This window comes from Balaenoptera ricei, chromosome 4, assembly GCF_028023285.1.
Source record: "Balaenoptera ricei isolate mBalRic1 chromosome 4, mBalRic1.hap2, whole genome shotgun sequence".
NCBI lineage: Eukaryota > Metazoa > Chordata > Mammalia > Artiodactyla > Balaenopteridae > Balaenoptera > Balaenoptera ricei.
Window position 1 is genome coordinate 153,466,943 of NC_082642.1, and position 27,947 is coordinate 153,494,889.

Genomic DNA, 27,947 nt, shown 5'->3' on the forward strand with positions numbered 1-27,947 from the left:
CCTCCATTCTGTTTTCCATAGTGGCTGCACCAATTTACATTCCCACCAACAGTGTACAAGGGTTCTCTTTTCTCCACATCCTTGCCAGCATTTTTTTAAAAATTTTATTTATTTATTTATTTATGGCTTTGTTGGGTCTTCGTTTCTGTGCGAGGGCTTTCTCTAGTTGTGGCAAGCGGGGGCCTCTCTTCATCGCAGTGAGCGGGCCTCTCACTATCGTGGCCTCTCTTGTTGAGGAGCACAGGCTCCAGACGTGCAGGCTCAGTAATTGTGGCTCACGGGTCCAGCTGCTCCGTGGCATGTGGGATCCTCCCAGACCAGGGCTCGAACCCGTGTCCCCTGCATTGGCAGGCAGATTCTCAACCACTGCGCCACCAGGGAAGCCCCCTTGCCAGCATTTATTGTGCTCTTTTTAAATCTTTTTTTGGCTGCATTGGGTCTTGGTTGCTGCAAGTGGGCTTTCTCTAGTTGTGCCGAGCAGGGGCTGCTCTTCATTGCAGTGTGTGGGCTTCTCATTGAGGTGGCTTCTCTTGTTGCAGAGCACGGGCTCTAGGCACACAGGCTTCAGTAGTTGCAGCATGCGGGTTCAGTAGTTGTGGCATGCGGGCCCTAGAGAGTGTGGGCTTCAGTAGTTGCAGCATGCAGGCTCTAGGGTGTGCAGGCTTCAGTAGTTGTGGTGCACAGGCTTAGTTGCTCCACGGCATGTGAGATCTTCCCGGACCAGGGATCAAACCCGTGTCCCCTGAATTGGCAGGCGAATTCTTAACCACTGTGCCACCAGGGAAGTCCTATTGTGTTCTTGTTGATGACAGCCATTCTGACAGGTGTGAGGTGATATCTCATTGTAGTTTTGATTTGTATTTCTCTCATGATGAGTGATGTTGAGCATCTTTTCATGTGCCTGTTGGCCATCTTAATGTTTTCTTTGGAAAAATATCTTTTCAGGTCTTCTGCCCATTTTATAATCAGCTTGTAAAAACTGAGGTCTTTTGTACAGAGGTAACAAAGGGCTGTTAGTCCATTTAAGAAAGGAAGAATTTGTTCCAGAAGTCTGAGTCAATAGCTGACGTCACATATTAAATAGAAGAAAATGAGCTGTGGGACCTTAATCAATAAACTCATTTATTGAGATTTAAGTATGCCCAGAAGAAAAGGGTTGGTATGTAAAGGTTACTGTTATAACATTCCTTAGGACATGTTTTTACTTGGGATGAGACTGGGGAGATTTGAAGAATGAGAAGAATTGGAAGGAACCAGCCTTTCTGCTCAGTTGCCCAGTTGAATGAAGTCTTCTTGATTGCGAAGAGGGAAAAATGAGCAAAAGTAAAGCCCTGCCCAGTGGCTCACAGAACACTAATTTGGATAAGCTACTTGGGGGGCTTAACAAAACAAAGTATTTTTGTAAACTTTGTATTGCCTCAGGAAAATTCAGTTTTCAGTTTTAATAAATCTGTGCGGGAATGCCTGTGTTCACCCGATTAAGTGCTGAGGGCAGATTTGCAGACTCAGCCACTTAATTTTAGGTGGGCATCTGGAGTGAGGTTTCTTTCTTTCTGGCAGAGGCTTGTCCAGCTTTATAAACTGCTGGTCTGACTGGGTCCTGTATTTGTGCAGCTCATCAAGACTTCTTTGTACACTTGACCAAGAAATGTACAGTAAATTAGCACCCAGGGAGGAGGGCTGTGAGAGAGCAGCAACTTTGGCTGGTGGGGCTTGGGCTCTTGACTTGCTTTTTAACTTTGCTAAGGCTCTGGGTCTGGTTCCATGTGGTTGTACTTAAGAGTAGTCAGTCCATTTTTTAAAAAGAGCCATTATTTAGTCCCTCAAATTATAGGCCAGTTAGGTTATTAGACTTTCCATGTAAAATGTATACCCGTTTCCTAGCAGGATAAATTGCTCGTCTGAGATCCTTAGGTTGCTGTCTGCACAAGAGCAAATGAGGTTTAGTTGTGGCCACTTCTTTATTAATCATGACTGTACTCAGAATTCACTTGTGGAAAATCTTTTATAAATGTAAAAAGAAATTTCCGCTTTTGTTGATCTTTCCCTTGGCCTTTGACTCTCTTAGATCACTGAGGTTATGAACTAATACTTACTTAAGGTTCTTGATCCCACATTTGGATATATTAGATACAACAGCCCTTCCCCCTTATAGAGAAGAGAGAGGCAAGCAGTAGCAAATCACGTTTAAGAACTCAGGCAAGCAGAGCAACTAAGCCCTTGCGCCACAACTGCTGAGCCTGTGCTCTAGAGCCCACGAGCCACAACTACTGAGCCCACGTGCCACAACTACTGAGCCTGTGCTCTAGAGCCCACGAGCCACAGCTGCTGAGCCCACGCGCCACAACTACTGAAGCCCGCGTGCCTAGAGCCCATGCTCCGCAACAAGAGAAGGCCCCGCAATGAGAAGCCTGCGCACGGCAGCTAAGAGTAGCCCCTGCTCGCTGCAACTAGAGAAAGCCCATGCACAACAACGAAGACCCAACACAGCCAAAAATAAAAAAACAAAAAACAAAACAAAACTTGGGCAATAAGAGTCAGACTGCCTGACTAGTGACCCCAGCACCACCACTTAATAGCTTTGTGACCTAAAGTAATTTACCCAGTCTCTTCGGCCCTCAGTTTCCTCATTAATAATGTAATCTCTGCTTCATAGTTTTGTGAGGACTCACAGGGGTGGTTGGAAAGGGGTGGGGAATGGCCAGAGATAAGTATAGAAGGAGGAAGAATTGTCCCACCCAGAATGCTGTCATGCCCTCTTTGAGAAAAATCACGTATTTACAAAGCACTTGAAAAGCACTGAGCATTTACAAAGCATCAGTAAAAATCTGGGCCAGCTATTGCATATAGCTGATGGAGTTTGATTATCATGAGCTAGAGATGGGCCCATTCTCTATTCCCTGCCAGAGGAAAATAGCAATTCTAAAGCCAGAGTCTCCTGTTGTTTTCAATGTACGTTTCACCTGCAACCAGCAGGTTATAACTGGTTGCCATATTGCTCAAGGGCATATGTTCTTTCTTGTTTTATTAAGGTAAAATTCACCTTTAACCACTATAAAGTATACAGTTCAGTGGTTTTCAGTATATTCATCATGTTGTATAATCATTACCACCATCTAATCCAGAACCGTTTTCAACGCTCCAAAAAGAAGCCTTGGGGCTTCCCTGGTGGCGCAGTGGTTGAGAGTCTGCCTGCCAGTGCAGGGAACACGGGTTCGAGCCCTGGTCTGGGAAGATCCCACGTGCCGCGGAGCAACTAGGCCCGTGAGCCGCAATTACTGAGCCTGCGCGTCTGGAGCCTGTGCTCCGCAACAAGAGAGGCCGCGATAATGAGAGGCCTGCGCACCGCGATGAGGAGTGGCCCCCACTTGCCGCAACTAGAGAAAGCTCCCGCACAGAAACGAAGACCCAACACACCCATAAATTAAAAAAAAAAAAAAAAAAAAAGTAGAGGAATTAAAAAAAAAGAAAAAGAAGCCTTGTACCCATTAAGCAGTCACTCCCCATCTCTCCTAGGTCATATGTTCTTAAGGTGCTTTAATGAGATTTGCTTATAGCTAAGATGGGTATTTAGTTGACACTGACTCTTAAAACACAGTCAAAATAATTTTGGCCCAGAATAATTTATGGAGTAGAATTTGGAACTTTATCCTCTTTCAACAGAATCTTGGGCCCCTGCCTGCCAAAGCTTCCTCAGCTCACGTCTGCATAGAGGTGGGGTTCTCCTGTTCAGTTATTGCCCTTGCCAAGTTCAGCCTTTTTTGGTTTTTTTTTTTTTAAGATTTTTTTTTTTTATGTGGGCCATTTTTAAAGTCTTTATTGAATTTGTTACAATATCGCTTCTGTTTTATGTTTTTTTGGGTTTTTTTGGCCACGAGGCATGTGGGATCTTAGCTCCCCAACCAGGGATCAAACCTGCAACCCCTGCATTGGAAGGCGAAGTCTTAACCACTGGACCGCCAGGGAGGTCCCCAGCCTTTTTTTTTTTTAACACTTATTTATTTAGTTATTTGTTTATTCGGTTGTGCTGGGTCTTAGTTGTGGCAGGCGGGCTCCTTAGTTTCACCAGCAGTTTTTTTAATCTAACATTTATGGAGCTCATGTTATGTGCCATACTGAGTTATAAATATTTTACATGTATTATTTTATTTAATCTCAAAACAATCCTAGTGTACTAGTGTTACAGTATAGTATATAATATTCTCTCCATTTTACTGATAAGGAAAAAGGAGGCCAGACTTGCTAATGCATCTTGCTCCAAGTCACACCAGTACTAAGCAGGAGAACAGGTGGTGAGTGTCAGGCTCCAAATACCTTGCATTTGTCCTCCCTTAAGAGAATGTCAGTTCCACAACCAGTTGAAAAACATTTCTCAGCATTTCATGAGCAGCCTGTCAGTTAATCGACGCCATAATAATGCCAAGTAACAACCACCCACAAAAACCTCAGTGATGTATAACAATAAATATTAAATGTGTGAGTCTGTGGGTTAGCTGATCCCGATTGGGCTTGGCTAGACTGTTTCACGTTTGGGTCAGCTAGGGCTCTCCTGTTCTTGGCTGTGCTAGAATGACCTCAGCAGGGACAACAGGGACAACTAGATCTGCTCCATGTGTCTTTCATCTTCCAGTAAGTACAAGGGCAAGCGAGGACAGTCACTGCTAATATCACATCAGGCAAAGCAAGTCACATAGCCCAGATTCAAGGGGTGGGGAAAAGAGACTGCCTCTTTTTTTTTTAGATTTTTTTTTTTTAACATCTTTATTGGAGTATAATTGCTTTACAATGGTGTGTTAGTTTCTGCTTTATAACAAAGTGAATCAGTTATACATATACATATGTTCCCATATCTCTTCCCTCTTGCATCTCCCTCCCTCCCACCCTCCCTATCCCACCCCTCTAGGTGGTCACAAAGCACCAAGCTGATCTCCCTGTGCTATGCGGTTGCTTCCCACTAGCTAGCTATTTTACGTTTGGTAGTGTATATATGTCCATGCCACTCTCTCCAGAGTGAAGTAAGTCAGAAAGAGAAAAACAAATATAGTATGATAACACATATATATGGAATCTAAGGAAAAAAAAAAAAAGGTCATGAAGAACCTAGTGGTAAGACAGGAATAAAGACACAGACCTACTAGCTGTGACAAAGTGGGAGAGACTGCCTCTTTAGTGAAGGGAATGCCAAGGTCCCATGAGAAAGGGTGTAGATCTGGGGAGGGGTGAAGGATGGGGCTGTGAATGCCATCCCTCTGCCACAGTAGGTTAGCACCAGTAATTCACTAACGCTCAGTAATTACCAAGAGCTTAAAAGACCTTCTGTGATTGGTATCTAACTCCATCTTCTGCCTTCTTCCTTACGTAATGGATAGTGCTTGTCATGTGATTTGCTCACTTCTGGACCTTTTCCCAGCACTGTTCCTTCTGCTTCAAGTGGCCTTCTTCCTCCCCAAGCCTGGCTCACTCCTCCTCACCCTTTGGGTCCAACTCAGGCATCACTTTGTTGAGAAAGCAGTCACTGACGACAGCTCAGGCTTGGTTAAACGCCCTTATTAATGCAGTGGTGATAATGAGTGCCTCACACTATATTATCCAGTAATTATCATTTTGTTCACATCATTATTGAGATATAATTCACATATCATAAAATTCACCCATTTAAAGTATATAGTCAGTGTTTTTAGTGTATGCACGCTGTTGTAGCCATCACCACGATCTTCAGTTTAGAACATTTTTATCGCCCCAAAAAGAAATCTCGTAACCACTACCAGTCACTCCCTGTTCTCCTCCCTCCCTCCCCTGGCTGTAGGCAACCACTAATTTACTCTATGGATTTGCCTGTTCTGGGCATTTTATATAAATGGAGTCATATCCTATGTGGTCTTTTGTGAGTGCCTTCTTTCACCTAGCTTAATGTTTTCAAGGTCCATCCATGTACGTTCATCCGTGTAACATGTATCAGCACTTCATTCCTTTTCACTGCTGAGTAATACTCCTTTGTATGCTGTATCACATTTTATTTACCCATTCATCAGTTGATGGACATTTGGATTCTTTCCAGTTTTTGACTGTCATGAATAATATTGCTATGAACATCTGAGTACAAGTTTTTCTGTGGACATATGTTTTCATTTCTTTTGGGTATATACCTAGGAGTGGAATTGCTGGGTCATATGCTAACTCCATATTTAAGAGTTCGAGAAAGTTCCATACTGTTCCAAAACAGCTACACCATCTTACATTCCCACCAGCAGTGTATGAGGGATCCAGTCTCTCCATGGTCTCACTAATGCTTATTGTTATCTATCTTTTTGAGTTTAGCTATTCTGATGGGTATAAAGTGGTTTCTCATTGTGGTTTTGATTTGCATTTCCCTAAAGGTTCATGGTGTTGAGCATCTTATATGTGCTTAATGTCCATTTTTATATCTTTGGAAAATTTGGAGAAATGTCTGTTTTAATCCTTTGCCCATTTATTAATTTCATTATTTGTTTTTTAATTATTGAATTAAGAGTTTTCATATATATGTATTCTAGGTACAAATTGCTTATCAAATATATGATTTAGAAATATTTTCTCCCATCTTCCATATTTGCAACTTTATTTCTTCTATCTCCTGTTCCGTGGGTTGTCTTTTCAGTTTCTTGATGGTATCATTTGCAGCACACAAGTTTTAAATTTCAGTGTAGTCCGCTTTCTCTATTTTTTCTTTTGTTGCTTATGCTTTTGATGTCGTAGCTGAGAAACCACTGTAAAATCCAAGATCACCAAGCACCAAGATTTACTCCTGTATTCTAGAGTTTTATAGTTTTAGCTCTCTCCACTTAGGCCTATGATCCATTTTGAGTTAATTTTTGTGTATGGTGTAGTAATTATCTTTTATGCATATTTCCCCCACCAAACTGTGATCTCCCTGAAAGTGAGGACTGTTTCTTTTTTTTTTTTTTTTTTTAAAGTTAGAAAGATAAAAAATATATTAGGAAAAATAAAACTATAATTGAAACAACTGGTCACTGGGGGTTCCTCCTGTCCCCTAGGTGTCTGTGGTCCCCCACCGGTGCCTGGTAGGTGCCCTAGTTGTGAGGAGACGCGAATTCGCTTCCCCCTAGTACGACACCTTGACTCCACCCCCCAGCATTGAGTCTTACGTCAGTTTTTTTTTAAGTTTAGAATTGGCTTTCAAAATCGAAGACCTTGTACGTAAATATTTAAATAATCATAAAAATTTAGGAAGAGACAGACAGGACCAGAACCAGAAAGATGACGCTGATGGGGACATAAGGGACACACCCCTGGGGGTGTGTTTGCTGGGGAGCAGCTGGCTTTGCCTTCTTCCTCCTGTGTCACCTTTGCTCCAGAGCCCATGGAGAGTCCTCTCCAAATGGACGTGATGCTCCCCTGTCGTGGCCGCGGCCGGGTTTCCACGTACCTGCTTGGTGCGGGCGCTGGGCTGGACGCAGGGGCCACTGTCCCCTTCTGTGTGAGGACTGTTTCTTAGCCATCTTTGGATCTCAGTGTACAGACTAGGAGCTCTGCCGATGTTATCAAACAGTTGTACTTAGGCCCCTGAAGAACTGGGTTTAGTGAATTGTGTCTTCATATTCTGTCAGCCTACATGAAAGGCCATCAGGCCTGGACGTTCTGTGAAGATTGTTGCTTTATTTACTGCTAGTATGTAGTTGAGGATATTACCCATTCTTTCATTTGACAAATATTTATTGGATGCTCCTTAAGTGCCAGGCTCTGTGCTGACCTTCCAGGACTTTTATGTAGCATCCTCTTTATGAGGCCCTGAGAAGTCATTCCTCTCTGCTTTTACTACCTGGGTTTCTTTGTGCAGTGGGCTTGTTTTTATTTGACTTCGACTGCCAGAAAGTTTTAATACTGTTTCTGAAGAATGGTTAGGACCTCATGCCATTTGTTTTTATATTACTCTGGCTCTGTTTTTATATAATCATTCTTATCTTTTTATTCTGTTTTCTTTACTTAGCATTCTTTTTTATTTTGTATTTTTTAAATTATATATATTACTGAAGGCACTTCAAATATTTATTTTAAAACATAGTTGAGGTTTAAAAAATGAGGTATAAAAACCAAATGCTCTCTAATTGAGAAAAAGACTTTCAGAGGTGTTTATAATTATGTCAGTGAACTGTACAAATACAGGATGCAGTTGTATATAGCCTGTTGTTTCTCCTATTCTAATGTTTCAAAGAAAAGCATTCAGATTATTCTTTTTCATGTAGTCAGAGACAAGCTCATGATAGCTGCCCTAGGCCAGTTATGTCATTAAAGGGTGGTGAGTACAAATGGCAGATGAACTCATGTAGCATTTTTCATGGCTGAGCTGTAGGGGTGTGTGTGTGTGTTTATAATACTTTGTGCCTTTTGATACCTGAACTGCTTTAGGTACTTGTTGCCAAGTAGGTTCTTATGTCCCAGTATAACCTTGAGGTTGTACATCATCTCCCAGCCAAAGGCCTGAATCCTAGGTGAAATCATTGGCTTAGAATAGAGGCAAGAAACAAGTTTGGCTTGGCCGTCAGCAGCAAGGCGTGCATATGGACATTGGTCATGGTAGTAGAATACAGGATCTTGTAAGCCTAGTAGGCATGGTGGTCACCTCCGTCACAGTAATGACTGAGCACATTCAGGATCAGCAAGATTGCAGCAAAAGGGCAATGTGAGTTCAACTGTCCCCATGATGGAGGGAATGTCCCTGAGCTGTTGAACCTCTGCTGCCTTAGAACAGTTGGCCTGCACATCTCAAGGCCATTGAGGTCAACCCTACTCCCGCGGTGGGACTTTAAAGTCATTAAGCACCTGGACTGGTTAGCAAATCTGCTTCCCAGGAACATCCGAAACCTTGGTGTCAGAAGCTGATGAGGGAGAAATGTCCTTGTAAGTTGATGCCTCTTTTGACTAGAGAGCCGTATTTCACAGGGAGTCTGTAACTTGGCTTCAGGCCACACCATCTTTTCTGAAGGAGGAGGCTCCAAGTTTCTGTAGCTGAGCCCATGTCTCAGTGACCTGGTCACATTCTAAGCCTAAGCAGGAAGTTCAGGCTACAGGGAACCTGGTCACAGGTGGAAAATGAAAGGCTCCCTAAGCAGAAATGAAGTTGGGACTTCATTAAGCAGTCGTCGTTGCTAGTAGAATTTCAAACTGGAAAAGAGTAAAGTTGACACGTGCTCCTTTTAGTCTCTTGTAAGTATTGCTCCATTCTGATTCACACAGTAATTGTTAGAAATATTAGTCTGTAGCGTGTTTATTTATAAGTGGCTGGCATCTTACAAGCATATGCACCGCCTGTATATCTGCTGGCATTGAAGAGATGACACGTTGAAAAATGACATAAAACTTTCAGAGAATTTGTAGGTTCAGAAGAAGTTTCAAAAGGCAACACCTGCATAAGAAAGCTGACCAAGAAGGCTGTCTCAACTGGTGTTGTACCTAACCGTCCAGAGCATCAAGAGAACAGCTTTTCATTTCTCTTTGTCATATTGCCTGAAATTCTGGCAGGTATTGCAAACCAAAGGCCTTTGTGACCAGGCAGAGATAACACATTTATATTTTAAAAAGCAAACGAAAAGTACTGGAATTGCCAAATAAAACGTGTGTGTAGACTCCCTGTAGATTAGAGAATCATTTAGGCTGAAGAGTGAAGTGTGGATACTTCCAGGCCGGTTGAAGTGCTTCTCCTGAGCACCGTGCTGCAGTCAGGCACTCTCGGGGTGAGGGATGGGAAGGGAAGGAGAGGAAGGACATTTTGGAAGTATGCCTGGGAGTTGGCAGGCCCTCAGCTGGGGGTGGGCTTAAGTCGGGGGTCCAGAGAAACTTGAGGGTGTTGAGGGAGGAAGGGCCCCCAGAGGGCGGAACCCACTGCCAAAAGGAAGACAGGAGGCTGCTGAAGACAGACGAGAGTCTTTTTCAAAACTCTCTCAGAGGGGAGTCTTAGCTTCCCTCCTTGTCTTTCCAGCACCGCATGTCTCTGCTCCCAGAACCCCGGTTGAGACTATTTCTTCTGCAGTCAAACAGACTCTTCATGGTCTGGAAACTTGCCTTCTTTAACACTGTAGACCTCGTTTTATTCAGCTTACCACTGTAACTGTGAGCTTCTTGGAAGAGAAGTGTTGGCTATTTAACTGATGTTTCTAACATGGCTTCTTATGGGGAAATGCATTCCAAGTTACAACTAATTAATTGGTGAATGGACTTTTGGTTGGTAGTATATTAATGGGGTTGGAGTTTCCCATATTGGGAAAGGTTCTTTGGGGAGCAGAACACACCTGACTTGATGGTGTGCTAACTCACTCTAGAATAGCCTGTTAGAAGATGTGTAAATCAACAAAACTTGGAAATACGTTATTCCTTTCTGTGTGGCTATGTTGGAAGACTGTTTGAATTCAGAATTTTATCCCTTTGATTTGTAGTCTTTGTCAAACATTTATAAATTTCTACTCTGTCCCATCAAAATGATTGCAGGGTCAAAATTATTAAGTTCTTATATATATTTTATTGTTTACTCATAAATTTATTTAAACATACATATCTAGGTTAATTTCCCTCTCCTGTACATCTTCCATATTCTCCTTTTTTGTTAATGGAATTTTGTTTAGTTATTCATCCAAGGTAGAAACTTATCTTTAACTCTGTCACCTTCTGCTTTACCATATATCCAGTCGGACACATGGTCTTACCCATTCTAGTCTTCTAAAGTTCCCTTTATTTCTTCTTATCACCCCTACAGTTACCACTGTCATCCTCGTTGTCTCTCACTTGGGCTATTGCAGTGAGATTTTACCTTCTTCTAATATAGTCTTTAACATTAAAGGTTATAATTCATAATGGGCTATGAAGTCAGTTTAATGATGGTGACTAGAATTGTTTTTAATAGTAGAATAGAATAGAAATATCAGAAAACATCTCAGAAGGTGAGGGCAATTTTTTTCAGTTTTATGTGTATATACATGCATACATATATATGTATATACATATGCTGTAGATCATTATTAAAATGCTTTTGCTATTGTGGGTCACAATAAGAAAGTGTCAGAGAAAGTCAAGAAAATGTGAAAGCCACTGTTCTCGTCTTTCATGTACCCTCTTACCCCGAGTCTACCTCTTTGTCTTTCAGTTATTTTTCTAAAATAAGAGTCTCATCATCTCACAACCCTGCTTAAGAGCCTTCACTGGCTTCCTGTTTTCTGCAGGATAAAGTCCACACTCCTTAGCATGGCTTACAAGGCCCTTGATCATTTTAACCCAAGGTGCCTCAGATGCCATTCTCTGTGCCCTGACTTCCGAACACGCACCTCGTCCTCCAGCCATGTAGCACCTCTTGCTTTTTTTGCACAGACATGCCTTACTCTTTCAACCTTCTGCCTCACCAGTTGCCACTACTTGGAATCCATTCTCCATGTGACAGACCCATTTTTGAAGACAGAGATCAGATATCACTGATTTTGAGAAGCCCTTCCCAAGTACCAGATAGTCTGTCATGTGTCTCTCCGTCCTTGTTTAAGGGCTGAGGCTGTGCATTGTGCGACTTGATGTCCCAGCCTTGGCCAGGGTAGCACATACAGCCAGCTCCTGAGTGTGTGTCCTGTGGAACTGGAGTCATTGGTTAAGGTAGCACACCGCCACAATTCTAGTCTTTCAGGCTCTTTTTTTTTTTTAAAAAGTACATCTTCCCATTTATTTAGGTACTTTCTAAAATGTTTTTAGATCTCAAAGACAGAATTAGATTGGTTCCTCGAAGATTTGGAAAAGGAAATTAAAAAATGGGAACAGGAGAAAAAAGAAATCCAAGAGAGACTAAAGGCACTGAAGAAGAAGATGAAAAAGGTTTTAAATGCCAGTGAAATGTAAGTAACAAGTTTGAAAGTCAATGATTTTTACTTCTTTATGTATTATTGGGGTATATTTTGGGTTATTTTTCATTTTTGATATTCAATTTCAGGCTATATCAAGTAAAGTGAAAATTTTAGGTATTGTTTTCATTTCATTTTAAAGAACATCTGTTGGGGAATTATTGCACCTAAAACTTTTTATAAACCTACCATGTTTGCAGATAAATTACATAAAGGTAAGACTGCAAATCAACAAAGAACCGACTTCCAGTCTGAACACCACCTCTTACTGTGAACATTACCTTTAACCCCTTTTCCTTATTGTAGAATGAGGGGGCTTGTCTAGATCTAAGGTTCTTTCCAGCACTAAGATTCTGTGATGATCATTTTATTTATTACTTTCATCCTGAATCTTTAAATTATTAAAATTTGGTTCTGTAATATGAAAGATTTGGTAATACATTCAGGCAATTGTCAGATGGGCCAGGTTTGTTTCAAGATTCTCTGTGATCCCTCCTAACTCCTCTTTCCCTAAACAGTGATATGTCATATGATTCCTCAGCTTAATTGTTAACTACTGTTGAACAAAACACCAGAAACATAGTGGCTTAAATTAATTTTTATTTGATCCTGCTCTTGCAGTCTGGGCTGTTTGGCCGGACCATTCTTCTGCTGGTCTTGTCAGTGGTTCCTCTTGTGGCTGGGCTCAGCTGGGATGCTGGGGTGACTTGGCCTCTTTCTTCCTATGCAGTTTCAGGCCTTCTCTCTCTCCATGTGGCTTCTTCTATCTATTTGATCTGTCCATATGGTCTCCATCATGGTAGCCAGACCTCTGATGTGGTGGCTAAGAGCTTCCAAGAGTGCAGAAGTGGAAGCTGCCTGCCCTTCTGAAGGTTCAGACCCAGAACTGTCAGAGCGTCACTTCTGCCACATTTTGTTGTTTTGAGCAAGTTGCAGGTGCAGTGGCAGAAGCCAGAGATAATTATGAAAGAAGGCAGAAATTCCATGAAAAGCCACCCAGTATTGAGAACTTAGAGGAACTATTTTGTAAAAGAAGTGAAATGGAAGATGGTTTTTTGGAGACACTAGTCTGTCATCTTCTCGTTCTGCCGGCTTTCGGAATAAAGTCGTATTCCTTGCTGCAGCACCTCGTCTCCTGATTTATTAGCCTGTCCTGCAGGAGCAGAGTGAGCTTGGACTCGAATCATGGATGCCTTCCCACAGCTGTGATTGGCTGATCCTCGGTGACCAGGTGAAGCTATGACTGCTCTGCGCTGAGTGTGAAATGCACGTGTGCAAGTATTCTACTAAGGAAATGAGGCAAGAGGTCATCCATTCGTACATTCACCAGAGTGGAAACATTGGCACAGAATGAAGGGGGACATGGGTTCAAGCCCTGGTCCGGGAAGATCTCCCATGCCGCAGAGAAACTAAGCCTGTGCACCACAACTACTGAGCCTGCACTCTAGAGCCCATGCTCCGCAACAAGAGAAGCCACCGCAATGAGAAGCTCACGCACCACAACGAAGAGTAGCCCATGCTCACCACAACTGGAGAAAACCCTTGCAGCAACGAAGACACAACGCAGCCAAAAAAAAAAAAAAAATTTATTGTAGTTCATTTACAATGTGTTAATTTCTGCTGTACAGCAGTTATTCAGTTATACATATATATATACATTCTTTTTCATATTCTTTTCCATTATAATTTATCATAGGATATTGAATATAGTTCCCTGTGCTATCTTAATATCTTTAAAATAATTGATTCTAGAATTTTTTCTAGAATCAGTGGTGGGCTTACCTTACCTCTTTGGTTTTATAAAACTCATATTCTGCTCTTTGTTGAAAATCAGGAATGAAAAAACGGTATTCTTCAGATTTCTGGCACCTCTTCTCTTTTTTGTGAGATGCCATTGATGATCTTAGAAGAGTTTCAAAAAATAAATAAAGCTGGAAATCGGATTTTAAGGCATTGAATTAATGAGAAGAAAATAAAAGTGAGATTCTGAGATTTCATAATGCTTTTCCTTAATGTGTTCAAAGCACCTTTTTGTTTTGAATTCATCAACAAGAATAAGAATTTCAGTACAGTAGGAAATTTATGTGTAGACAGCTTTTGGCTTATTTCTGGCATGTCTCCTTTCTGTCAGGTGGTGGTTTTATAACAGCACAATTTATTGAACTTGGCACCATGCTTACTCGTACTTATATGCAAGTCATGCTGTTTCAAATATGTCTTTGATGATTACAATTGACTGGATATTTAAGATTATCAGAAAAGGAACATCATAAGAGTTGTACCTAATAAAGAGTTTCAACTCTAAGTGTTTCAAAAAAAAAAAAAAAGAAGTGAAATGGCATTTAACCTGGTTCTTAGTGGAAATGTGGGTTTTTTAGCAAGTAGAGATGACTAAACAGGTGTATAGGTGAGCGTGAAAGAAGAGGCAGAACCCACCTGCTACAGGACATTGCATAAGTATCAAAGATTTACACACTTTGGAAGAATTGTCCCACTGTGTGCATACGAGTGTGTGTGTGTGTGTGTGTGTGTGTGTGTTCAGTTGGACTTGAGGTTCTGTTTTAAAGAATAGAAGGCTGTTTTCATTCTGAGTGAGAACCACTGTTAAACTGATGATGATCTGACACCTTACTCCTCTGTCTCGTGTTGAAGCCCCTGGAGGTGCTTCTGACAGAGGACTGAGACAGGGGATCTTTGCTGCAGACATGCGACTTAGAGTGAAGAAAAAGGTGATCTGCCCTGCAGGTGTAGAAGGAAATTTTCCCAAAAGGAAAATGGTCCAAATTCTTTGCCTATTTAGAAGATATTAGAAATGAAACAAAAATAAATGTAAAGAATTCAAGAAATGTTTGCATGGATATAGGAGTTTACTGTGTGAGATCGTGTTTTTAAAAACCTTTGAAAATTAATTAAAATTTGGTGATTATACTTTTGTAGGTATACCCAGGAAAATGCTGGAAAGGAAAAGGAACGTGAATTACTTCTGGACCAGTCCTTTGAAATCAGGCAAATTAAGCTTAAATTTATTTTAACATCTTATTATACTTTTAATACTGGAGGCACAGTCTACACATATTTAGACATCCAAATATATTTTTACTTGTCTGTTTCTTTTAAATAATTATGTTTCTCTTTTAAAAAATTTCTCTTTCTATTTTATTATTTAAATTAATATTTAAATAAATTTATTCTTTAAGTATTTTTATTTTATGATGTTTCTCCTTTTGTTTCACATTGTCGGTGTAAAAAAGGTCCTGAATTTATCATTGTAGATTACTCTTCTTTTCCCTTGAATTAACCTGAAACTAAAAATGTGTTTTAAAAACTTTTGTTACTTGAAATAACAGTACAAACTATATTACGGTAGTTTCTTGCTCTACAATTAAAGATTTTATTAAAGAATTTTTATTATGAACCTATAAAAAGTTTCCTTTTAACCTTTATTAATAGAAGTGTTTGTACATACTGGTAACCAGTATATTCAGTAGTAAGCAGTTGTATTCTGCTTTTCTTATTTAATATTGTTTCATACACATATTTCCATTTACATCATAGTCTGTGCCAGGTTTTTTGTTTCTGTTTTTAAGCTGTTATAAATGTAATGCCATGAACAGCTTTGTGCATATCACTTTTTTCCTTTGGGTTATTACCTTGTAATGTGGGTCAAAATAGAATTTCTGACTCAGTAGCCAGATTAGACTTAACCTAACCTCATAAAAATGGTGAACCAGTTTCTCAGCAGTCCCACCAGTACTCACTTTTAATTTCACATCTTCCTTCGATCATTTGTAAAGTGCAAAGAGCACATGTGAGTCTTGCATTATATAGGCAAATATTAGGCAAGAAGTTTCTCTAGAAGATGTTGTGTCTTTTTGTGGCATGACTTAAAAGCTAACCTGGCTTCAGCCTTTGTGATCTCACTGATTAAGTTATTTTCAATAAGTTTTTTTTCTTTAATATTTGCAGTAAGACATTTATGAATGAGAAAATGAAAATAGAGGAGCGTATAAAGAAAGAGAAAGAGCATTATGAAGAGAGTCTTCAAAGGGCTGTGGATGCAGAGGTGAGTCCAGGACACTTGGTGACTGACAGATATGGCAGGATATCATTTGTTTACTTTGTGTTTAATTACACATGAGGCACGACAGCACTGCTGGGAGGTGTGGAGGCTGAGGGATATCCTTTCACCCATAATCCTACCTCCCTGGAACAGCCACTCTTTCCTTGCCTGTAGCTTTAAAATGTTTTACCTTTGTGCTTATTTATTACATAGCTGTACTCATAGTGTACACCACATTTTATAACCTGCTTATTTAACATAATTCAATCATTTGCCATGCTCTACACTTTTAATGGCTTCATCATATTTAATCAAGTGATGTACCATGAAGTAGCCAACCATAAAATCTATTTGCCAATGCTAGAAAAGGAAGTTGAAAATAATCCATTTATTAAGAATATACTCTTCTCCCTGCAGAAGAATATATACCAATGTCAGTATACTATTTGAGAAACTACTGAGACAAAAATAATAATAATGACCTCTGGCTGTATTTTATTTAGTTCCTGAAATATGGTTGTCTTTGTTTTTCTAATTGAGAAGTAAATGTTATTTATTAGTGTATGTGTCTATGATTATTCTAGGAAAGTAAGGAAAAGCTTAGCTTATGCAGTCTGTAAACATGAGTCTTTCAGTGAAATATCAGCTATGCAACTGCTTTTCTAAAGAAAGGAAGGAAAAAAAAGTCCAAGTACTTCTACTTTGTGGATACTATGCCTGCATCTCTGTTCCCAAGTCATTCAGTTCCCATTTGCTACCATTTGGCAAACAGGTTTGCCTGGTGGGCCCTGTCAAGGTTACTGACACCTGGATTAAAACAAGGCAGGTCTACATTTCCTGCAGTCACTTTTACAAAAATGGCCAGTTGGCTTGTGCGGGGAGCCAGAGAGTCTAAAGTTTTAAAAACATGCCCTAGAGCCTTTTGATGCCCTTTCTGATAACAGCTTCTCTGAGGCTTTTATTTTATTTTATTTTATTTTAATGCAGCTATTCTGTAATTATTTATTTATTTATGTATTTATTATTGAAGTATAGTTGATTTACCATGTTGTGTTAATTTCTGCTGTACAACAAAGTGATTCAGTTATACATATGTATATATATATACACATTCTTTTTTATATTCTTTTCCATTATGGTTTATCACAGGATACTGAATATAGTTCCCTGTGCTATACAGTAGGACCTTGTTTATCCATTCTATATATAATAGTTTGCATCAGCTAACCCCAGACTCCCACCACATCCCCCCCCTTCCCTCTCCCTTGGCAACCACAAGTCTGTTTCTCAGGCCTTTAAATTAGGTAGGGTTCAGCCTTGGGGTTGTTCTGCAGGGTCCTGGCCCTCTGCTCACCATGAACAGGACCATAGATTATGCACACCAGGTATATACATGTAGGTAACCTAGCTCTGTGCTTGTATATGGCTTAAGCAGTAAACCATGTGCAAAGTTTCATATCTGAGAAAAGTATCATTATAGGTATATAATTTTACTGTCATCTTGTTATTCTATTTTCAAATCCAAAAGTTTTAATTCATGTTCACCTCAGAGAAATTATAACATAATTAAGTTCTGGTGATTTAAGGAGAAACTTGAAAGTGGTTTAGAATGTTTGTTTTAACAACCTTAAAATAGTTTTAGTTTTAAAATACTTACATTCTTGAATCTAATGGTAGGTATCTGTGCTCGAAAACTGGAAGGAGGTGGAAGTATATAAGTTACAGACCATGGAGTCGCAAGCCGAAGGGTTTCTTAAGAACCTGAAGCTAATGAGCAGGTATTGTGATGTCGCAGGTGTCTTTCCAGAAGTGTCAATGAGTAAAAAAAGGTTAGGGCTGATTTAAAAAACTTACATTAGGACTACTTTATTTTTAATAGTTAATATAGTTAATACATATTCAATTATAGAAAAATCAAAACATGTAAACAAAAATGATAAAAATTATCCTAATTCTAAATTGAGCTATAACTAGCTAATATTTTGCAGTAAATCCATTAAGTATTTGAAAAAAAAATTTATATATAGTTTTCACTAAGTAGTGTACAGGAAGCTTCCTTTCATATCAATAATTGTGTTTCTCCAACCTAATTTTAAAAGGTTAAATAGTATTCCAGTGTACAAACGTGTCATGATTTATTAAATACCACTGTAGTGGGAGAGTTGGGTTGTTTGCACATTTTGTTAATAAAAGCTGTACTGTAGCAAGTATCCTTATAACTAAAGTTTTATCCTTATAGCTAAATTATTAGTCATTTCCATGCAATAAATAAATTTCTGGAATGAAGATCACATTTTTAAGGCTTTTTAAACAATTGCCTTCCGTAAGAATAGTTACTTAACAGTCTTAATGGGAGAGATGGGAATGTCACTTCAAAAGATATTTACATCTGGTCATTTTTTTTCAACCCTCTGTAATCTTTACCTGTTTTTCTTTCTTTTGCTTTGTTTTTGGAATAAGGTTTACCTGGGAATCCTAGAGGGTCTCCTTCAGTCTAGCATTTAGCACTTTTCTATATAGATTTTTGCACATGGGATTACTTTTCATCTGGTCCTTTTATCATATTCCACACAGAGGTTTGGTTTTTTTTTTTTAAACATCTTTATTGGAGTATAATTGTTTGACAGTGTTGTGTTAGTTTCTGCTGTATAACAGAGTGAATCAGCTATACATATAAATATATCCCAATATCCCCTCCCTCTTGCATCTCCCTCCCACCCTCCCTTTTCCACCCCTCTAGGTGGTCACAAAGCACCAAGCTGATCTCCCTGTGCTATGCAGCTGCTTCCCACTAGCTATCTGTTTTACATTTGGTAGTGTATATATGTCCATGCCATTCTCTCACTTCGTCCCAGCTTACCCTCCCCCTCCCCATGTCCTCAAGTCCATTCTCTACGTCTACATCTTTATTCCTGTCCTGCCCCTAGGTTCAATAGAACCATTTTTTTTAGATTCCGTATATATGTGTTAGCATACGGTATTTGTTTTTCTCTTTCTGACTTACTTCATTCTGTATGACAGACTCTAGGTCCATCCACCTCACTACAAATAACTCAATTTCGTTTCTTTTTATGGCTGAGTAATATTCCATTGTATATATGTGCTACATCTTCTTTATCCATTCATCTGTCAGTGGACACTTAGGTTGCTTCCATGTCCTGGCCACTGTAAATAGTGCTGCGATGAACATTGGGGTGCATGTGTCTTTTTTTTTTTTTTTTTTTTTTTAATTAATTAATTAATTAATTTATTTATTTATGGCTGTGTTGGGTCTTCGTTTCTGTGTGAGGGCTTTCTCTAGTTGCGGCAAGTGGGGACCACTCTTCATCGCGGTGCGTGGGCCTCTCACTATTGTGGCCTCTCCCGTTGCGGAGCACAGGCTCCAGACGCGCAGGCTCAGCAATTGTGGCTCACGGGCTTAGTCGCTCCGCGGCATGTGGGATCTTCCCAGACCAGGGCTCGAACCTGTGTCCCCTGCATTGGCAGGCAGATTCTCAACCACTGTGCCACCAGGGAAGCCCGCATGTGTCTTTTTGAATTATGGTTTTCTCAGGGTATATGCCCAGTAATGGGATTGCTGGGTCATATGGTAGTTCTATTTTTAGTTTTTTAAGGAACCTCCATACTGTTCTCCATAGTAGCTGTATCAGTTTACATTCCCACCAACAGTGCAAGAGAGTTCCCTTTTCTCCACACCCTCTCCAGCATTTATTGTTTGTAGATTTTTTGATGATGGCCATTCTGACCAGTGTGAGGTGATACCTCACTAAAGTTTTGTTTTGCATTTCTCTAATGATTAGTGATGTTGAGTGTCCTTTCATGTGTTTGTTGGCAATTTGTGTATCTTCTTTGGAGAAATGTCTGTTTAGGTCTTCCGCCCACTTTTGGATTGGGTTTGTTTTTTGTTTTGTTTTGTTTTTATAAATTTATTTGTTTGTTTTTATTTTTGGCTGTGTTAGGTTTTCGTAGCTACGTGCGGGCTTTCTCTGTTTGTGGCTAGCGGGGGCTACTCTTCATTGTGGTGCGCAGGCTTCTCATTGTCATGGCTTCTTTTGTTGTGGAGCACAGGCTCTAGGCACGTGGGCATTGTGGCACGCGGGCTCAGTAGTTGTGGCTCGTGGGCTCTAGAGCGCAGGCTCAGTAGTTGTGGCGCGTGGGCTTTGTTGCTCTGTGGCATGTGGGATCTTCCCGGACCAGGGGTCGAACCTGTGTCCCCTGTATTGGCCGGCAGATTCTTAACCACTGCACCACCAGGGAAAGCCCGGGTTGTTTGTTTTTCTGATATTGAGCTGCATGAGCTGCTTGTATATTTTGCAGATTAATCCTTTGTCATTGCTTCCTTTGCTAATATTTTCTCCCATTCTGAGTGTTGTCTTTTCATCTTGTTTATGGTTTCCTTTGCTCTGCAAAACACTTCCTAACACCATACACAAAAATAAATTCAAAGTGGATTAAAGACCTAAATGTAAGGCCAGACACTATAAAACTCTTAGAGGAAAACGTAGGCAGAACACTCTGTAACATAAATCACAGCAAGATGCTTTTTGACACACGTCCTAGAGAAATGGAAATAAAAACAAAAATAAACAAATGGGACCACACACGGATTTTGACTTCTTAATTCCTAGTGCTTTTTGATTTAAATTTCAAACCCTCAGTGTTGAACCAGAGATTCTGTGGGTTATGGAAAAACAGTTTTATTGTATAGTTCTTTATTTCTTCATTTTTCAAGATTAAGTTTTTTTCACGTGAGAAAACCTTTCTGATTAAAGGTAAATTGATATGCTGATTCAGATTACAGGACTAGTACAGCTGAGGTTGAGACCACGTGGTGTTCAGTTGCCAGTATGCAGCACAACTGTAGGCTACGCGTTGTGGTGCATCTGGGAAACAGACATCTCAGGCCTCATTTTATCTAATGGTATTGACTCCTTATTAAGCCTCACAGTACACGGCGATTTTTCTTAGGGAGTCTGTGCTAATTCTGCTCATTCCACCATAGGATAGCAAAAGAGGAAAGCCATAAAAGCAATGTTGTGGTTTTCCTTTATGATGTATACTGAGAACTGACACCATCGCGGATTGGTAGTGTTCCTGATCTTCTCAATTAGGAGTAGAAAGCTTGTCTGTCACTTTCAGTGGAGCAGATTCATGAGGCGCTGAGAAGTTTCACAGCCTGTTAGACACCCACCACTGTGTTTTACAGTAAGGTGGGGATGAGGGTTTTATTGGGATGTTTCCAGGCGGCCTTTTTTTTGGTTTGTTTTTCAATACAAAGATAGCCTTTGATGTTAAATATGAAGATGTCAGCTGAAGAGTGTCTGATCTTCAAATTTGGGGACTGAAATTAAAATTCAGGAGAATATTTGCTCTCTGCCTACCAGTTTTGGGATCTGGATTAGATCAACAGTTAAAGTTTCCTAAAGTGTAGTGACTTTGTAAGATATACAGTTCTTTAAAAATAGTTGTTTTTTTGTGTGTGATCATGTTTCTCTCGTGTGTAAATGTTTATTTTCATTTGTACTTTAGTACTTTCAATTTAAAAAAATTTTTAAGTGGACATTAGCAGTTTTATAAATTTTTCTACTTTCTCAGTGATTCTGCAGCATATCCTGTCATGGAATATGACATACATTCATGGGAATCATTTCTTTCTAATGTTAGAGAAGAAATTGAGAAAGCAAAGGTAAGTTATAAAGTATTTTATAATTCTGTCAAAATCTATCTGATGGTTATAATTCTAAGGAGGTCATGTCATATTGAAACTATTTCTTTTTTGAGCTGTTCAAGACAATATTTATTTTTTGTTGTAATTAAGAATTTTTCATGAAAGAAATGCTATCTTCTTAACTCTCTTTAAACTCAGCCCTTGATTGTTAAGATTAGAAAAGTTATGTTTTATAAGGCTGTAGAGCATTCCGATTAATAAGGACTTATTTTGAACCTCTTTCCTTGCAACTCAGTTATATTTCTTGGAAAACGGTTGAGCATTTGTTATGTATGTATAGTAAGGGGGAAAAAAATATTATTTGACAGTTGTGGTTTTCTCTTGGAATTTGTTAGAAAAACTTAACATTTTTCCTTCTACCTACAGTCTCAGTTTGAAGAACAAATTCAAGCAATTAAAAATGGTTTTCGGCTCAGTGAACTTTCTAAAGTGCAGATTTCTGAGCTTTCGTTTCCTACCTGTAACACAGTAAGTCTATTACATCTTTTTTTTTTTTTGAAGGAAAGAGAACAGAAAAGGAGTGAAGCACAATTTCTTTCTTAACTGGCCAAAAGTAGTTTGTTGTTATTGTTTTGGGAGTGGGCATGAGATGGATTAACAGTTGCCTTAATGTTTTCATTAAGTGCTAGGTTAAGCCCTGTGAGGGCTGCACTTATTTGCCCCTCACCCTGTGACCCTTCGGTCAGTGCATTCAGCGTCTTAGATTGTAGGCTCTGGAGCTGCAGTCAGAAGCCTCATCTTGAGCATCTTTTTCTCCCCAATACCTTGCACACTAAGCATTCATACTTACTGTGGATTCATCTGCAAAAAAAAAAATGGTTTAAAACGTTAAAAAGGTTAGCCACCTTGGACTGATTAAATTTTCTATTGAGCGCCAGTTTTTTTCTCTCCATAGAAAAAGTTTTTTCTCTCCATTGAACTGAGTAAGAAACAGAGTTTTATTTAGAATTAAAGATCACTTATTTATAGTGTTTCCAAGTTCTTATAGCAGATATGGAAGGGGGAAAAGCATTAGATATCAATAGAATATTTTACTATTAATTTTTAACTCTAGCTTATGTAATTTTAAAATTCAAAACCTTGGGAACTCTCAGTGTGCCAGGAGCTTGAGTAATAAGTACCCCTAAAAATGATTTACTTTGTGTGTCATTTCCCTGCTGTTCATTCATTGGGTATTTAGTGGTGATCAAGATTAGATGTGGTCTGTGCCCTCAAAGTGCATATGGGTTTAAGAAAGAGAGACTTTAAACCTATAATTATAAGCAAAATGTGCCAAGATTTTTCACAGGAACATAGAATGCTATAGCAGCATAAATTAGGAGGAACTAATCTAACCCAGAGGCCTAGGCCTCGGCAGAAGCTCCGCTGTTGGAAGTCTCAGTGAGTCAGAGATCTGGAATAGGAATTAACCAGGCAAAAGGAGTAAGGGGGTGTGTGTTTGAGGAGGGGTGTGTGGTGTGATGTTTGCAGGGTCAGAGTGTTCCAAGTGGAAGAAGCAGCATATTTGGAGGCTAGAAAAAAAGAGAATACCCTCCTTTCATAGCTATAAAAGAAGTCCACGATGACAAAGGGGACGATAGGGAGAAAGATTATAATATCGTACCCACGGGCCGGAACAAAGGGAGCCTTATTAAGGTGTAAGGTGTGTTCAGCAGTGTGGACTTTTCCTCAGGTCACTAAGAAGCCAGTATAAGGTTCAAGTTAGGGAACGACGTCAGCATTGTGCTTGACGATCAGCTTGACTGCAGTGTGGAGATGTGGTGGGAGAGGGAGCTGAGTGAGCGATTTCCAGCCAGCCAGTTACAGCTCAGTGTCCCCAGCCGTGTCCTGGCTCAGGGAGGCAGTGGGGCTGGAGGGAAGAGAACACATTTGAGGGGTGTGCAGGAGGTCAGTTGAAAGAATGGTGCTGCTTGTGAGATTGGGGCTCCGTGTGAGTATGTTGGGGAGTCGAGGATGACTCTGGGTTTCTGTCAGTGAGGTGGCACCGGAGGAAGGGCAGGGTGAGGGGACTGCCCTGAGGCGGGGTTTGAAGACGTAGGGCGTGAGTGGCCCTGGAATCAGTCACCCACGTGGATCTGACCATTAGGAAGTTTGGATGTGCAGATTTGGATCTCAGGAAGATATTCTAGACTGGAATCGTTTTGAAAGTGGGCATTGTGGATTTCCCCGGTGGTCCAGTGATTAGGACTCTGCGCTTCCACCGCAGGGGGCATGGGTTCGATCCCTGGTCGGGGAACTGAGATGCTACATGCGGCACTGCGCGGCCAAAAAAAAAAAAAGTGGGCGTTATCCTCAGTGAGCACACAGTCAGCGAGGCACGAGAGGGCGTAGCACGGCTGGGGTGGAGATCGCACCTCTGACAACATGAGGGGCAGCCGCACTTCAGGCGTGGACGGCGGCGGGGCTGCGGGGAGAGCTGGGCAGGGGCCCGGCGGGTGGGACGGAAGCCAGCGGTGTGGAGCCATGAAGAGCGCGTTCTGAGAAAGAGAAGGTGGCCAGCAGGTTTTAAGGACAAGACGTTTAATTTGTCGTAATTCAGATCCTGTGCACTTGAGCAGCCAGGCTTCATTATAGTTGTGCTTAATCGTTAGTCTTTGTTCACGGATGTAACGCTTAGTGATCCAGCCACTGTGCTGTGTTCCTTGTAGATTCAGCCTAAGTTACTTGCCGAGTCTTCAGACCATGAGGATCAAGGCCCCTCCACTTCTACGAGTCACAGGACTGGAGACCGAACAGCAGTTTCCGAGGAATCAAGTCTGGTCTCTGCTACTGATGGCCCAGTGGAGTCGCCCTCCTGTGAGCCGGAAGCCGGCCGGCGGCCAGAGTGTGAGAGCCCCGGCCAGGCAGCGCGGTCAGAGCCAAGCCCGGTGGCTGATCGGAAGTCACCTGTTGCTCCAGGACGTGCCACCCGTTCAAGCCAGTCTCCAAAGAAGCCGTTCAATAGTATTATTGAGCACCTGTCAGTGGTGTTCCCGTGTCACAGCAGGTACGAATCTAAAATGTCTGCAACTCTGTTAAGTGCTTTATTGAACTGAGGTTTCCTGATTAGATAACGTTACAGCCAATTAGGGGCTGAAGTGGAAAGGACTGCATAATTGTTTTACTCAGACAAGTGCTGCACTTTTTCCTTTTGTAGACATAGAAGTGAGCAGTTTCAAACCAGTAGATTGAAAACATTGAACACTGGTTAATCAACACTCATCAGAACCCATGGCAGTTTGCTAAGATTTTGGTGAACTCACTAACTCTCCAGCACTAGTTAGGGAATCACTAAATGAACTGCAAAACATTAGTTTGACCTTATTTCAGGGAAAAAAATCCCACATATAGCAAAGAAGGCAACAGCAACTTACACCTCGTTGGACAGCACCTCTGATTTGTTAGAGCTGTGAGGCTGACAAGGCTAGATGTAATCTGCTAGTGAGTCAGGTGTGTGAGCATGTTACAAAGGGATCCTTATGAGGGTGAGGAGAGCTGCTTTTTTGGCGGGGTTGGGTCGGGGGAGTATAGTTGATTTACAGTGGCATATTAGTTTCTGCTGTACAGCAAAGTGAATCAGTTGTACATTTACGTATATCCACTCTTTTTTAGATTCTTTTCTCATGTAGGTAATTACAGAGCATTGAGTAGAGTTCCCTGTGCTATACAGTAGGTCCTTATTAGTTGCCTATTTTATATATAGTAGTGTGTATATGTCACTCCCAGTCTCCCCATTCATCCCCTCCCCCCCAGAAACCATAGATTTGTTTTTTATGTCTGTGACTATTTCTGTTTGGTAAATAAGTTCATTTGTACCATTTTTTTAGATTCCACATATAAGTAATATCATATATTTGTCTTTCTCTGTCTGACTTACTTCACTCAGTATGACAGTCTCTAGGTCCATCCATGTTGCTGCAAATGGGTAGAGTTGCTTTTAACTAAGTCAGCCAGAGTTGTCATTCAGGCACTTCAGCAGTGCTTCTGCATCAGCCTCTGACCTCACTCCAGATTGGTGCAAGGGGACAGAGGTACTCCTGGTCTCAGCCTGGAGAGAAGGTGAAGTGGAGGGAATGTCTCTGGGATACAGCTCAGAAGAGAGGAATCCACATCCAGGAATGACCCTCTGCACCTTCCATGTTATTTCTGTCTTTGACACAATATTAGTCACAGTCTTTGAGATTATACTTTTGAAACACAGTAGTTAACGGCCAAACTTGATGTTTTGCATTTGTCAGTGAAGCCCTGCCCATTTGGAAATAAGTATATCTTGTCTGCACATGGGCATGTTTAGCCCTGCCTAGGTTTGATAAACATTGTAAGTTCTCTCAATAGCAGTTACCATGCAAATCAGTAAAAATAGTCAAGTTGTAATTACCAAAAGTACATTACAAATAAAATTGTTTGCAATCCTGACTAAATCTGGCAGAATATAAACCACCAAATAGATATGCATCCTAATTTTCTGCATGTTAAAGCATATGAGGTATTAGTGCTACAGATACCAAGTTCCTATTGATCAACGATATAAATCACATCCACTGCTACCTATGAAAAACTCAGGCTTTGAAAACTTTGTTGTTGGTTAGATTTTTAAAGGGAAGAAGTCAACAAAACTAGTTTGTTCTTAGATAGAAAGAGATTTTATTGATTTCAAGTCAGATCCAGTGGCGTCTGATCATTCATTGATTTTGCTTAAAGCTACAGGATATCCAGGCTGTAAGAAGTCAGGTTTCTAAGTAGAGATGGAGATCTCAAATGGATCTATCAGATACACCGTTACTTTGAAAGTCTATTAGAACAAATATTTAGAAATAATATTGGAATTTTCATAGTGCTTTGAAAGAGTGATTTTGCTGCTCTCTGTAGTTACTGTTGTTTACAAATGAATTATTTGTGTGTATTTAATTTTGTTTCTTTTTGCTGTTGGGTTAATATTGGCCCATAATATTTCTTTGCAGCAGAAAACTTTAACTTTCTCTTGACATTATCCCCACTTTCCCTTTCAGCACCGAGCTTGCTGGTTTTATTAAAAAAGTGAGAAACAAAAACAAGAACTCGCTCTCAGGATTGAGTATTGACGAAATTGTCCAAATAGTGACAGAACACATTCTAGATGAAGAGAAAAAGAAAAAGGTCAGTATTTCATTTAGATTCAATAAAATGTTCCACTTTATTCTTATTTATTTATAAAATAAGAGAATTGTGGGAAAAAATGCTTCCAACCCCAAAATGGAGAACAATTTAGTAGACAGAAGAGGGTCAAGTTTTTGGGTAACTGAACTTGCTTCCCTGCTCCATGTTCTTGCTGCAGCCAAATCCAGGAAAGGACAGGAGGCCATCTGAGCCCAGCTCTGCTGCTTCTGTGACCAGGGCCACCCAGGGCCCGCCCTCCGTGGTTGTTGGATCATCACCCAGAAGCAAGGGGCAGAGGACAGACGACGTCCCTGTGAGTGTTGCATGTGTGACCGTAGAGTCAGTGCTATTCTTCTGATGAAGAACAAGAAGGAAACAGAACTACTAATCCATGATTTAGCCCCATTTTTCTAGATTGAATTTATTTGATCTTGAAATTGGAAACCAAGTTTAGACGTACTTGAGTGTTTCATTAGGAGAGCCAGTGAATGGCGAGGTTGTCTCTCCATTTTTACGGGTAGCTCGGGGCCCCTGCGTGTAGTGACAAGAAGAGCTGTGACCACATTGTGGGAACTGGGCCTGTGAATGGTCATATAAATTCACTTTTTATATCAAGTGTGAATAGTTGGAAAAATTGATTTTGGGATAATTTTCTTCTACGTGTGACCATGGGCTTTGGAATAACACAGACTTGGTTCCATCACTTAATAACACTGTGAGCTCGAATCATATCTGCTTGTTTGGGTCGTTGTGGGGATGAAGTGCTGCCGTAGAATAGGCAGAGTCAAGCGCTGTGCTTGGGAAAGTCTGGTTGCTTCCCTTCTCTCTCCCCTCAAGGAGCGCAGGGGGCACACAGGAATGAGCCCATTAAATTAACTTGCCTTTAGTTTGATACACTGATTTAGATTGTTTGTTGTCCTTTCAGACAATGAGAATGTTACAGTTACACAGAATTTTTTTTTTATTATTAAATTATTTATTTATTTATGGCTGTGTTGAGTCTTCGTTTCTGTGCGAGGGCTTTCTCTAGTTGCGGCAAGTGGAGGCCACTCTTCATTGCGGTGCGCGGGCCTCTCATTATCGCGGCCTCTCTTGTTGCGGAGCACGGGCTTCACACGCACAGGCTCAGTAATTGTGGCTCACGGGCCTAGTTGCTCCGCGGCATGTGGGATCT

At 40.6% G+C, this 27,947-nt stretch overlaps 1 protein-coding gene across 11 annotated transcripts in view; it reads left to right on the plus strand.

Moving 5' to 3' along the window:
• TTC3 (tetratricopeptide repeat domain 3) overlaps positions 1-27,947 on the plus strand; it is a 141,732-nt gene that overhangs the window by 108,126 nt on the left and 5,659 nt on the right. For all 11 annotated transcript variants that reach the window (XM_059921519.1, XM_059921517.1, XM_059921527.1 and 8 more), the window contains 9 exons: positions 11,725-11,864; positions 14,808-14,876; positions 15,837-15,933; positions 17,608-17,708; positions 21,526-21,616; positions 22,025-22,126; positions 24,307-24,644; positions 26,647-26,773; positions 26,952-27,086. In XM_059921519.1, coding sequence (XP_059777502.1) covers positions 11,725-11,864; positions 14,808-14,876; positions 15,837-15,933; positions 17,608-17,708; positions 21,526-21,616; positions 22,025-22,126; positions 24,307-24,644; positions 26,647-26,773; positions 26,952-27,086 — 1,200 coding nt within the window. The remainder of the gene's footprint in view (positions 1-11,724; positions 11,865-14,807; positions 14,877-15,836; positions 15,934-17,607; positions 17,709-21,525; positions 21,617-22,024; positions 22,127-24,306; positions 24,645-26,646; positions 26,774-26,951; positions 27,087-27,947) is intronic.